This window comes from Branchiostoma belcheri, unplaced genomic scaffold (genome assembly GCF_001625305.1).
Source record: "Branchiostoma belcheri isolate BF01 breed outbred unplaced genomic scaffold, Haploidv18h27 scaffold17, whole genome shotgun sequence".
Taxonomy (NCBI): Eukaryota; Metazoa; Chordata; class Leptocardii; order Amphioxiformes; family Branchiostomatidae; genus Branchiostoma; species Branchiostoma belcheri.
This window is the reverse complement of record NW_017803157.1, coordinates 1089566-1102785: the sequence shown is the minus strand read 5'-3', so window position 1 is coordinate 1102785 and position 13220 is coordinate 1089566. Positions and strand designations below refer to the sequence as shown.

The following is a 13220-nucleotide window of genomic DNA, read 5'->3' as shown; positions in this document are numbered from 1 at the left end:
TACCCTTCAACTTGTCACTGTTGAAAGAATCTTCTAGTAACAAATTTCAAAGTTGTAAATATTTTGTGGATGTTTGAGGTGTTTGTTGTGTTCACAGACTCGGCAGCTGATGGAGGAGCTGACAGAGCTGCCTGTGATGGTGGAGCTGGCCTCAGACTTCCTGGACAGGAAAACTCCCATCTTCAGGGACGACGTCTGCTTCTTCATCAGTCAGTCTGGTCAGTAACTTCTCACATCCTAAGATTAAAAAACTGAATCGTACTGGCAACTTGACATTTACTTCAAATTCAGATTGTATTTTATAGCCACATGTAACAGTCAATGTTGTTTATGGGATTTAATCACCATGTTTTTATGGGCACTGGTAAGGTTTTAGCATCATAACCAATATGAAATGGGGGCTGCAGATTGGTCAATGTCATCTGATATGATAATGAGTAATAAAAACCCTTGATCTTGGAACTTTATAGCAACCATGCATGTTGTCAAGCATTTCCCTGCTGCCATAGCCAGTTACAGTGTAAAGCAGGAGTTCAAAAAGTCATACATGTGTTTGAAAAAGTATTGGAACACCAGCTTATACCACATTAGATCATAATGTAGAGTGACCAAAGCCCCATAATTATCAAATTGTTGGTTTGTGAATTATCATTGAGAGAGATTTTACTGTGACATGTTTGCAGGAGAGACAGCAGACACACTGATGGCCCTGAGGTACTGTAAGGGTCGTGGTGCGCTGACTGTGGGCATCACTAATGTGGTGGGCAGTTCCATCTCCAGGGAGACAGACTGTGGGGTACACATCAACGCTGGGCCAGAGATCGGTGTGGCCAGTACCAAGGTAGGAAATCTGCTGGCATTTCTTAATGAAGCCCCAGTCACAAATGATGTACAATGCACCTACAATAGCATACATCACAAGATGATCCAGGTAACTCACAGCTCAATTCAGCTATCATTGAATGTCCTGTGATGTTCCATTTTTCCAGCGGTGCACAATTTTTGGAGCTAGTTTTATGAATCCATTTTAGCTGTGTCTCCCCATGCATGACATGATTTTAACTGTGATTTACCAAGGTTACAATTGACCAACATATGCCCATTTAACCCTACCATACAATTCGATATGCAAGTTTCAATTGAACATTTTTATTCTACTAAAAGTGTTGTGTATGTCTCCTCTCCTTATCTCAAAGATTTGTACAGTTGAAATAAAATCCCAACATTTTGAATTGACAATCTCCCCCCTCTGTCCCAGGCCTACACAAGCCAGTTCATTGCCCTGGTGATGTTTGGTTTGATGATGTGTGAAGACAGAATATCCATGCAACAGAGGAGGGCTGACATCATCAAGGGTCTCAAGGAACTGCCAGGTTTGTTTGTTTTGTTAGGGTCTCCATTAGTGTAAATTGTACACTTTATTCTTTAGTCCATAGTGAATTGCCAACATTCAGTTAGTAGTATTTGGACCACCAAACACTAGGATATGCCCCTACTCTTTTTTCAAAAGGTGTGCATGGTGGGTTCTTTAGTGTGCTTGAGGTGTAGCCCCAATCATTATCTTTAATTATAGGACAGGTGTCTGAAAAATTGTTGAATGTATCTAGTGAATAGAAATAGGGTGGCATAATCTATAAATTATAACAACTTAATCTTTTACATGTAGTTTATTGCATTGTGAAATGCGACATAGATTATCCATTTACATTATTTATACCATCCTAAGACTTTCTCTGTCTGCCAAACAGATAAGATCAAGGATGTGTTGAAGCTTGATGAGGAGGTCCACTCTCTGGCCCAGGAGCTTTACCAGCAGAAGTCAGTCCTCATCATGGGGCGTGGCTACAACTTTGCTACATGCTTGGAGGGAGCTCTGGTTAGTCTCAGTTTCAGTTTATTTCTTTCACCAGTAACTACACTCAGATTGAATAAAAACCTATTTTTCAGGCAGTGCTAGGCATACATTGTACAAAATAACATACTGTACAATATTACATAAGACATGATCCGCAATGACATGACATACCACAAAAGACCACACACAGTTTCAATCATGGCTTCACAATTCCTGACTGAATATTAGTAATCCCATCTAGACTGTACATGGCCTGTCCCAAAATGAGTAATGCATGACTGGGTTTGAAATACCCACTCTCACACTGCCACCATGCAAGTCATGCTTTGTGTGCAAGACGTAATGGAGGGTCACGCCAGGTTACCCTTATGCAAGTTATCATTTCTTCCTACAAAGCAACCTTTTGAAAGATTATGTACAGCTGCCCAGCTTATGACTTCCTTGAGACACTGTTTCCCTCCTTAGCCAGGATGTGACACGTGATACTTTTGATACTTTACAGGCGACCTGGCTTAGAGCTTGCCTTCTAAAATAAACAGCCAGTGTCGACCACAACCTAAAATATTGATGGGCAAGGGAAAAAAGTATTTCCAACCCTGCATTAGCATCATTCTCTATCATTCATATTTGTCATTTGGAGGAACATTGTATGACATAGTCTGTTTATAAGAAGTGGAAATTAGCCTCAATTCATTACAGCTTTTCAAATGTTTTATATACAAGCATTGATTAGCACAGAGTTTGACAACTAGTAGTTCACGTAATACTTGAAAATTGAAAGGAGACTTACTTTTTGATTCATTATATTAAATCTGTGTAATACCAGCTAATGTTTTAAACTTACAGAAAGTGAAGGAGTTGACGTACATGCACTCGGAGGGTATCCTGGCAGGTGAGCTGAAACATGGACCCCTGGCACTGGTGGACAAGGCCATGCCTATCATCATGATCATCATGAAAGATGGAACTTACACAGTCAGTCACCTTTTTTATTTTCTTTATAGACGCATCAAAAATATGGATGCATTTGAGCAAATGGCTCATTTAGCAGATGTAATGCTCTTGGGAAAAACAACAAATTAGAGACAAGAAGTTGCAGTTGTAATGTACAGAATTAATGTCACCAGTATTCAGTATTTTTAATCTTTTTGGTATACATATAATAGTGCTGGACCTGGTGTTGTAAAAGAACAGCAGAATAATGGAGATATTGTACAGTAGATATGAACAATACATTCACCTGCGGTGACCTTACCTTTTGTTGTCATAGTAGTTTTGCAGACTGATAAACTTTGTTGACAGCAAATTATTTCCTTTTCAGAAATGCCAGAATGCCCTGCAACAGGTTGTTGCCAGAATGGTAAGAAATGTTTGAATTTTATCATGATTAGGATTATCTATATATCTGAAGCCTTCCCCATGATTAAACAAAAGTTTGAAGAGTAAAAGTTTGTTGTTCAAAAGTAAAACTTTTGTTTCAACACAAAGAGCTTTCAATCAGAGCTTTCAACCAGTCATTCTGGTCTTCTTTAATAGATTGATGCAGTGAGACTTGTCTCTGTTTCTGTATCTGTATAGCCGCTATACAAAGTGCCCTTTGCCGAAACATACCACATGGCTTCTTTGAAGTGTGAGGTCAACACTGGGTCAAAGGTATCTGGTAAACGATGTCAGCCCACATTGCAATTCAGTTAAGGGTGATGGGCTCTTTATTTGTTGTCTTTATCCCACCGTACATGTATATAAACCAATTGTTGTTTTGCAGGGCCGGCCCATCCTGCTGTGTGAGCAGGGGGACACCATGTCCCAGAAGGAAGCCCACCGTGTGATGGAGCTGCCTGGCATCGTGGACTGTCTGTCTGGGATCCTGACTGTCATCCCGCTCCAGCTGCTGTCCTTCCACATCGCTGTGCTGAAGGGCTGTGATGTAAGTACAGCGCACTTGTGCCCCTCAGGCTTCTAGCCAGGAGTTTATTTAAGCGTAAGGCCATGTTTATCATTAAATTAATACGTCTCTGGGAGAAACAATTAGGACCAGAAAAGTGGTTGTTATGGCAAGATGGAAGACTTATAGAGGTGGTCACTTGGACAAGATTTGAATTCTAAGCCTTGCTCTGACAATGTGATGTTGCAATATCTTTCTCCTCCTGTAGGTTGACTGTCCCCGGAACCTGGCCAAGTCTGTTACTGTGGAGTAAAGATGCAAAACAAGTCTTCCAGCAGGCCAGTTCAGATTTCCCAGGAGTTGCAGTACTCTGGCAGTGACTTTGACGAGATTCATAAAAGTCAACAATTAATTTCAGCATTACAGAATAAACTGCTGCCCATGTTTGTCAAAAGCTTTATCCGTAACATAAACATTAAAAAAAATTGCCATTTTCCGATAGGGGTAAATGCAACGGCCATACAGGTTGGCCAACAATATTTCACCCACAATGAGGCTTTGCCAGTATTTGTCTGTTTCTGCCCCCAAGATTTTTGTGGAAACAATTTTTAGAAAAGAATATTTAGAAAATTACACTGAGGAATAAGAAACAAAGACTTTGTGAACACCATGTCTTATTCAGAAGAATATAAGGCTCTATTTTCTGGTGTATAAGGTTGATATGACTTTTTTATCATATATGGAAGAGGGTCCCAGCATATAGCCCTGAATTATACTTACTTTAATCTAAATGTTAAATGATAGAGATATCTTCAAGTGCTGTTTTTAAATACATGTAGTATTAGAAATATTATTGAAATCAATGGAATAATTTCTTACTAAATGTGTATACAGGGCTGAGTGGAATTTTCTGCAGTAAAAAGTCTGTACAATCTCCCAGTATGTAGCATGTATGTAGTTGTAAGAATGTTTTAAAAAGAAATCTGTAGCAGTTCCAGCCTATACATGGTAACTGTCTATTCTCTACATTATATGTTAAGAACCTGAAAGTATTTTGGGATGTTAGCAGATGTTACTTAAGGCTCTGACACCAAAGCAAAAAGAAGAATTGTTCTTTATTTCTCTTACTAGTCTTAGTTATTGATAGAAAGTTGTTTTTTTTTGTTCCATGACTGTGGAACCAAGTTTTGTATAGACAAGTAGATAGAAGTCTTGTTTGAGAAACTGTTACTATGAATGTAGACTGCATCAACCGTACATTTACTGTAGAACCTAGTCTTGCTTTAGAAACTATGACAGAATGTATATTACATCAACAGTTACTGTAGAATATAGTATTTTGTCTGTTTTCTTTATGTGATAATTATAGTTCTTGCACTTGTAAAAGTACCATATGTGTGATTTTGTTCTATACAAATGTGATGATCTGATGACGTGAATGAGAACATCCGTGCAGATCCTGGTGCCTTAGAACACTTCAGGAACAGCGATATGTATCCAGAATTAGATTTTGTGATCAATTACACAAGCCTTAGGGTGGTACAGGGTTCAAAATACCCACTATCGCTGCACATTGCCATGTTTTCTGTGTGAATCTTGTTGGAGACACCAGGTTCCTGGTGTGCAGGTTTTCCTGGTGTGCAGGTTTTCATACAAAGTGATCGTTTTAAAGCCCATCACAGACAGCACGTGAGCAATATAAGTGTGCCTGGCTTAAAGTTTGCCCTCAAAACATAACAACCGGTGTTGACGGCAACCTGAAATATTGAAGGGCAACCTCGTTTTTGGGTTTGGTTACCCACACTGGGCAACCTGAGAAAAAAAGTATATATTTCAAACCCTGGTGGTGTTGACATTGACATGGATCACACAGTGGAATGCAGTGAGTGCACCTTTCATATGTGATGTGATGTTTTTATTCATGGACTGTCAGTGGTCATTTAAGAGGGTGCAAACTTGTTAATATGCAATAATTACATGAATTATAATACTTGGATCTAATAACTGTTTTTAGATATATGCCTCTAGAACCATCTGTATACATGTAGAACCATGATAATTGTACTCTATGTAGCCAAATACAAGCCAGTATCTGAATTTATCACTGTATGTATGTATGTAAGGATATATATATATGGATTGTATGCATCATATATAATTACTGTCAATGAGAATTCTTGAGAGCAATAAGAAATGTAACTTTGCACGGAGCTATTTTACTCTGTACCATTGTATTCTAAAGTCACCATTGAAAGCTCAGTAGAGACATAGATTTTTATGTTTCTTTTTCATTTATTACAGCTTAGTATTAGCACCTGGAGAAAATTATGTTAGATATCTGTGTGCCAGCTTTGATGAACGTTCTGAAGAAAACAGAAATAGGATCTTCGAATGAAAGCTCTTCTGTGTTCAGTAATTAATACTAATGGTAAAGTTAAACTTTAATTTGATCCAACACAAAAGGGAACCCATAGATAAGTTTTTTGGGGCTGACGGGTTCGACCGAAAATTTCTGGTGAGTTCCTTTTTATAAACATGCAGTCCAAAAGTAAACCTCAGTTGAGTTCCATTTTGTCTTCGATCAAAGTTTGAATCTACCATAATGATTAAAGAAATAAGATAAACCTCATTTGAGTTCCATTTTGTCTCCGATCAAAGTTTAAATCTATCATAGTGATTAAAGAAATAAGATCTTGGAGGCCACCAGTAACACAACAAGGACAGGTCCGCACGCCCCTTCCCCGTAACGCACCCTCCAGCACCCCGATGTGCCTCGTAATCCCTTCCGTCCCCAGCAGCTCTGCGTGCCACTGATATCCTGCTCCTGGCCGGTTCCTCGGCCCTGCTAACTTCCCCTGTAACGAAGAGGCCCTACTTCCGATCTGCCGGACGGAGATCTGCAGCCACAAAGCCGGCTCCAGCCGCCTCCTGTAGTCCGTGCGGTCTCTCGCGATGATATCGTGCGGATGGGTCATGTGTTAATTCAGGGTCTGTTTGCCTGAATCTTTGTGAACTCACGTCTGGGGTCAGGGTGTTGTGATAACTCGGTCTTTGCTGGAGATATGAGGTTTGCTTTTCGGTCATAACGATCCATCAACCGGTTCTTGAATTATCCTCCGACAAATAGTTATTTTCAAAAACGCTCCTGCAGTTCCAGAACAAGCTGCTAGGGGCCCCAAACTCATGCATCACGTCACTTCCGAACACAAGAGCTACCTACCACCCAAAATGCGTGGCAATAGCATGTCCAGATCAGCTGGTATATGACAACCGGTAGTCTTGATGTAGTACTATAAGAAGCCGCTAGGGGGTTCAACCTCAAGGCCTTCGGTACCCACCTACTTAATATCAACACAACCCACCATAGCCTTCTCGAGGTATCGTGTTGACACATTCACACACGAACGTAACCAATAACAACCTTCATGGCGAAAGTAACAATGACTTGCAAAGTCAAGGACGCGAAGGGGAGAGGAAATTCCGTCACCCCTGGACTACATGGGTCTTGGTACGGGACGTGTCATGATGTTATGGCTAGCACTAGGAGTCACATTTTGGTAACAGGATATCTGAGGCAAAGATTGTCACGTGATGATGAAGTAATGGCCTCTTAATTCTGGGGATGATGCATTCTTACATAGAGTAGGAATGGTCATGTCCATGAATTTTTTTTTCGTTTTGCTTTCTCTCTTGCTTACGATGTTACCTCTATTGCGTTGTTTGTGGATGCATGGGTACAATCTTCATACTCTATGTTAAGTAATTCAAAGCAGCCCCTATTTCCTTAGTAATACTAAATAACTTACTAACGGGCGCATGCGCATCTTCTTGTTCCGGTTCCATTTTATCTTGGCTAAATGCACACTGAACGGTCCCCCCGTTCTTTATAGTCAATTGTTGTGTGTTGAGCTTTGCAGAGAAAACATAGCAAAGTTTTCACGCTGAAGTAAGTTGTCATGAGAGGCCTGTCCTTTGGAAAGGAAGCAGTCTTGGATTCGGGAATGGCGAACCTTGGAGTGAAAACTTTTCTTCAGTTCGGAATCTTGGTTCTCGTCGGATTTGAGACGAAGAGCACCCGAGCCGTAAACATCAAACCAAAGTCTCAGTCTTGCAGAGGCGCCTTTGATATGTATTTCGTTTTGGACAGGTAAGTTACCCAGATCTTTTGTGTGTTTAATCCTTTCCTGTACCATATGATAAAGGCAAAGAGATGATAAACTTTGGTTCATGAATAGTGTGCAATGACTTCGAATTAAAATGGAGTAGCATTACACATATCTGTACCTGCACTCCTTTAAAAACATGAAAGAAACTTGGTAGCTTAGCCTTCTACTTGCTTGGAGCTGAACGCTGACGCCACATATTAATGTTACACTGTTTTAAAGAATATTACCATATAGACTGTGGCTGACACAGCTTGAGAAAACTACATGGTGAAATACTACCGGATGTTTAGACTCGGTATCCTCTCGAGCTCCCCGCCATTTGGCTTACAACTAGGCAAAACTGTCTCCCGGCCTCTTGATTAGCTTGTCTACATGTGCTAGGGGCAATTGAAAAATTTGCAACCTAAATAATCGTACCATGTACTATTAATTGGAACTGTTTCGTTTTTCAAAACTCTCCCTAAGAGTCCACACCGTGACCTCTTCCACCAGCCAATGCAATTTCAAGGCGGCAAAACTTAAAACATTCTGTACAAGGCAATCTGTATGATATTGACACATACTGCCTCACATGATGAGTCCTTTATTTTCTGGATCCTACCAGTAACCGTTTTCCGTCACAATTTTCGGTATTTTTGCTCCATGAATGTCGATATACATTTGGGACAGTGTTGTTTCAAATTAGGATGTAGATACATATAACTGACTTTAAGGTAAGTTTGAAAAATGTGTTTTCAAACAAAGTCATAAGTCTTTTTCGTGTTTCGGGAACAATTTGTAGAGTGCAAGGTCAGGTGACTGAAAGTTGGAAGTTACAGTCACGGATTGTTGCCATTGCCTCCGCGGAGACATCATGCAGCTTTAAATGGTCATTGCCAACAGGATATAAACGCACGGCGCCATGTTGCTGGAGCCAACTATTAAACACAAGCATGTCTACTTCCGGTACGCCGGACACTTGTCTGACAGTCCACCAAAATGGCCTGGTTGGAAATGTTGTCAAACTGCAGCACCAAGGACAGGCACACAAACACAGCTGACACAATACTTCCAGTTTTCATGGAGGTAACTAACTTAAGGCATGAAATTACTGCATTGTGTAGAAAGAATAAATATAAACTGCAAATAGATTTGGATCAAACCTTATTAATGTCTGACAAATAATGAAGACTGTTGACCGTATTTATGACTAATGCTTGGTAATATCAAAATTTAGTTCAGGTAATGTCTGTTTAGTCTATCAATAAACCTACTAACTGATCACCCTGATCGGTTCATCAAATATTTACAGAAAATTATCTGTAAATATATTTGTCTTTCTGTCCAGGTCTGCTAGTGTGACACCAAAGAACTTCCGGGAAGAGACGGTTGACTTCGTGGAGAAGATCGTCAACAGTTTTCACAGGTGAGGTCATACCGGTTCTAAACTTTAAGACGATTTCCTCTTTAACATAATGTATACAATACTCATGATCTGTCTGATGACTACTTGTTTCCATGTTCGTCTCTGAAAGACTCTGTTTCCTTGCTCCACGTTATACTGTTCTTCAGTTAAAAACGGAAAATGAGTATCTAGTATGGTCAGAAGCTATGATACTAATAATAGAAAATCACAAATTAATGAACATCCATTTCTAAACGTACAGTATTTGATGCCAAAATCCATTTAATGAACACAGATGTCTAGTCTTTGAACCCCTTCACTCATTAGTAACACATTTCATTGCCTCATTGCCTTCTCTGGTTATGTTGATATTATTCCTAATGCAACTAGGCAAACATTCCATAGATTATTTCTACAATAACTGGAAAGCAAGGAGAATTTATGTAACGATAATTAGATTGATTTCAACTGTTAACTGTATCTGTTCATCATGTTTTCTTGTGAGCTGTACGTAGCCGAGTGTGGCAAAAATGTACAGTAATTTATAAAGGTCATCATTCATTCAGTAATCTCCGATCAGATCTTTCGGTAGCTTAACTTAAAGGCAGTATCCAAGTATTTGGCCAGGCAGTTTCTGCTTGCCATTGGCCACCCGAGTCTGGCAAATGGATACAGCCTGGCCAATTTGATAATGTCTTTGCAGCCACCGAAAGATCTGCTTGGAGATTAATTGGTATGGTTATGACACAGCAGAACGAAGATAATGCAGCTAAAACCACTTGTGTTGATATACTTATAAGGTCAGACAGGGTCTGGACAGAATATCTGTCGTGCCGATGTGCTTCCTCCAGTACTTCCGGTTTTAGCCTGTACTTCCTGGCAGCTGCGCAGAACCGCGCGGGCAAACCAAGACTCAACAATCAAGAAAAACGTTGCAGAGATTGCAGAGATTTACTAAATGGATCTTTCTTCAAATTGCGACAAAAATATACACTTTCATTTTATCCGTGACCTAGTCAGTCTGGAATATTAGATAGTTTTTACATCCATGTATCATGGAAGATAGCACGGGATGGGAGCCTGTCTCAGTTATGTAAAGCATGCAACTGACAGAACAACACATCATGGTAGGAGGTTGCCCATTGTGTTGAGTAATATTAATGGTGTCGCGTGACATGAGTTTTTTACAGTCGAGAGCACTTTTAGACCACATGTTACTTCCTTACATTGTTCTCATGTTGCAAGCACTTGCGTGTTCTGTTGAAATTAGTGACATGCTAGGGGAAGTATATTTCCGCAGAAAAATGGGTGAATATGTATTCTTTTCCAATCTAACTAAACGAAGTTTAGCACCAAGACACCAGAGAAATGCAAACAACAAACGAAATACATAAGAGGAATCTCTCAACTGGTGAGCAGTATTTAGACCTTTGTGCAATATATATATACAGTTATTTTACATTTACTTAAGTACGTATGAGTGATATTAACGAATCAGTGTATTGTTTATATCTGCCGTCGGTATGTCCCTGTGGTGGGCTTAACACATCAGCACGTGCTGTCTGTGTAGTTTAATCAGCTTCTAGAAAATGTATAGGTAAGCCTTATCAATTTTCTTATTTGTCTTTATCGTTTTTGTTTTTCAGCCCAAAAGTTCGGTTTTCCTTCATCACCTTCTCAGACGACGCCTCTGTTGTTATGGAGCTGTCCAACGACCCGTATGTTTGTTTCCTTTCCTGTGACAACCTGAGGAGGATTTGTAGGACACTCACACTCCAGTCTTAAGCTTTACATGCTTAGTCAGCGGTTAGGCAAAATTATGTTGATTTGATTACATGGATGACAGCCGTACGCGCATGAATTGTATTTCGCCTGTTTCCACAAAAAAATTTCGACCATACTGTAAAACGTACAACGGAGTTGCAAAATGAGCAAATGTATGCTGTGAATTTAAAAGAAAATGTTGGAAAACGATACTAATGTCGTAGAATGCCAAAATCAATTCCAGAGGCAATTTTGCCAAACTTTTTATTCGCACGCTCGCATCAGTTATGTGGTTCAAAGAGGATGTCTTCTATATAACCAAATCAACATGGCGTAACAGGCACACAGAAACTAGCATGACGGGGGGGGGTACAAAATTTCAAAGTACGAAATGGTTTTATTGCTTTTCAGTAACCACAGGTATCAAAGATGCAGTCGCTTCATACCCGTGATTCTTAATCTAAAACAACATAATGTTTAGTGAAATTTTTCTTCAGTATATGATTCATGCACTTGGCGAGGTAGAAGTTCTATTTGTAAGTGTGGATTGTCTAACAAAATGCTATTCCGTGTAAGCTGATAAGCTGTAGTACCAATGCTATCCGCAGGGATGTCATCAGACATGGCCTGTCCCACCTTCGTCGGATAGACACGTACGGAGGGACCTTCATGAGTCACGGTCTACGGAAGGTAACTTTCTTTTATACATTTAGCTTTATGTATATGCCAGGGTAGGGACTGCCATCTCCTTAAATATTTTTAAATTATGAATTTTGTTAGACAAACAGTTAAAAAGAATTGACAACATTACTTAATAATGACAATCATCATAAGAAGTCACCCCTCTTATACGTCAACTGGTAACATTGCTGTTAAATGTGATGTCTGTCATTGTCAGAAGTCGTTGTGAACATAATGCGATACATAAACCTATACAGTATAGGTTTGGAATCTCATCTTTGTTGTGTTCTTTCTGTTTCTAGGCAAACGCTCAAATCCAAGCTCTTGGTAAGTTTTGCAACCAGTCAATTTTCCTACATTATTTTTAAGAAACGCTTCAATAGAAGAAAGGTTCAACAAGAACTGATGGTTTATTAACAATAAATGGCAGTTCGAAATAAAAGATAAAGAAAATGGTAGACTGGAAAGGCTGACATTTCTTTTCGCGCAAGTAGAATATGCTTCACCCAAAATCACCCCTGTGCAAAAATGGAATATCCCAAACTACATTTTGCCTAACGTGAACTTTTGCATCCCAGTCTGAAATTGAACTTCCCCAATTTGACCCCAATTAAAAAGCGACAGTCTTTCCTGTATAACATTATGTCATTGTTTTGATAGCTCCGTATGGGGCATTAGAATTTTCCATGTTAACACCTGCGCAAAGGTGTTGATGACGGCTTTGATCACGTTAATCATGTGTTGCCTGTAGCTTTGTAGAATTACCTCGAATAGTCAAAGGCATTAACTTTCTTTTCTGGATTAACCTTATCATGCAATAGGTGGAGACACTGCCAGCATCATATTTGCGCTAACGGATGGAAAGCTTACTGATGAGCCTCAATCATTTAATGAGGTAAGATTGAGCTGCGCTGATATATGTAAGATCAGATTATATAGGAAAATAATAATAATAAACAAGTAATGGTTAAGACGACGAAGGTTGGGCATCCAGGTAAATAAAAAATGACTAAAAAAAGCAGTTACTCAAGTATAGTAATTGAATATGATTTTGTCTGACCGTTTCCAAAATCATTACTTGTTGCTTGAGTAACTGCTGTTTTGGCGTAATGTCATGGTTTGCATAACATGAAATTTTAGCATGTCTACATTCATGTACTATCGGAAAACAGACTGGTGTCCCTTGACTGCTGAGCAGTTGTCCTGATCACTTCCTATGGAAATCACCTTCTTGCGATAATGAAGATGAGCACATTACATAGAAGTATGTACACTGTCTATTTCACCTCTATTTTCGTACCTTTACTTTCTAGGCAGACAAGTCTAGATCCCTGGGAGCAACAGTCTTTGCTATTGGAGTCGGAAATTATGACGACGGTCAGGTGAGATTAGAATAAGAATCATAGTGCTTTACACTACTTTCCAAGAAGAGTTGCCATGACAACAGCCGTTACTTTTTGCAATGTTAACTTGTTGTCACCCCCC

General features: G+C 39.5%; 2 protein-coding genes across 5 annotated transcripts in view; both read left to right on the top strand.

Annotated features, from left to right (window-relative positions):
* The window catches only part of LOC109466675 (glutamine--fructose-6-phosphate aminotransferase [isomerizing] 1-like), a 19345-nt gene extending 13202 nt beyond the window's left edge, over window positions 1-6143 (top strand). For 3 of the 4 annotated variants that reach the window (XM_019764416.1, XM_019764415.1, XM_019764414.1), the window contains 8 exons: window positions 98-218; window positions 684-841; window positions 1259-1373; window positions 1749-1876; window positions 2702-2830; window positions 3177-3215; window positions 3621-3782; window positions 4009-4053. In XM_019764416.1, the coding sequence (XP_019619975.1) occupies window positions 98-218; window positions 684-841; window positions 1259-1373; window positions 1749-1876; window positions 2702-2830; window positions 3177-3215; window positions 3621-3782; window positions 4009-4053 (897 nt within the window). Of the gene's footprint in view, window positions 1-97; window positions 219-683; window positions 842-1258; window positions 1374-1748; window positions 1877-2701; window positions 2831-3176; window positions 3216-3620; window positions 3783-4008 lie in introns of all 4 variants that reach the window. The other variant, XM_019764413.1, reaches the window with a different exon arrangement.
* Window positions 6144-7620: 1477 nt separating this feature from the next.
* Window positions 7621-13220, top strand: part of LOC109466569 (anthrax toxin receptor 1-like) — an 11965-nt gene continuing 6365 nt past the window's right edge. The window contains exons 1-7 of the mRNA XM_019764300.1: window positions 7621-7887; window positions 9234-9311; window positions 10937-11008; window positions 11663-11744; window positions 12038-12062; window positions 12557-12630; window positions 13049-13117. Of these exons, the coding sequence (XP_019619859.1) occupies window positions 7697-7887; window positions 9234-9311; window positions 10937-11008; window positions 11663-11744; window positions 12038-12062; window positions 12557-12630; window positions 13049-13117 (591 nt within the window). The 5' untranslated portion in view covers window positions 7621-7696. The remainder of the gene's footprint in view (window positions 7888-9233; window positions 9312-10936; window positions 11009-11662; window positions 11745-12037; window positions 12063-12556; window positions 12631-13048; window positions 13118-13220) is intronic.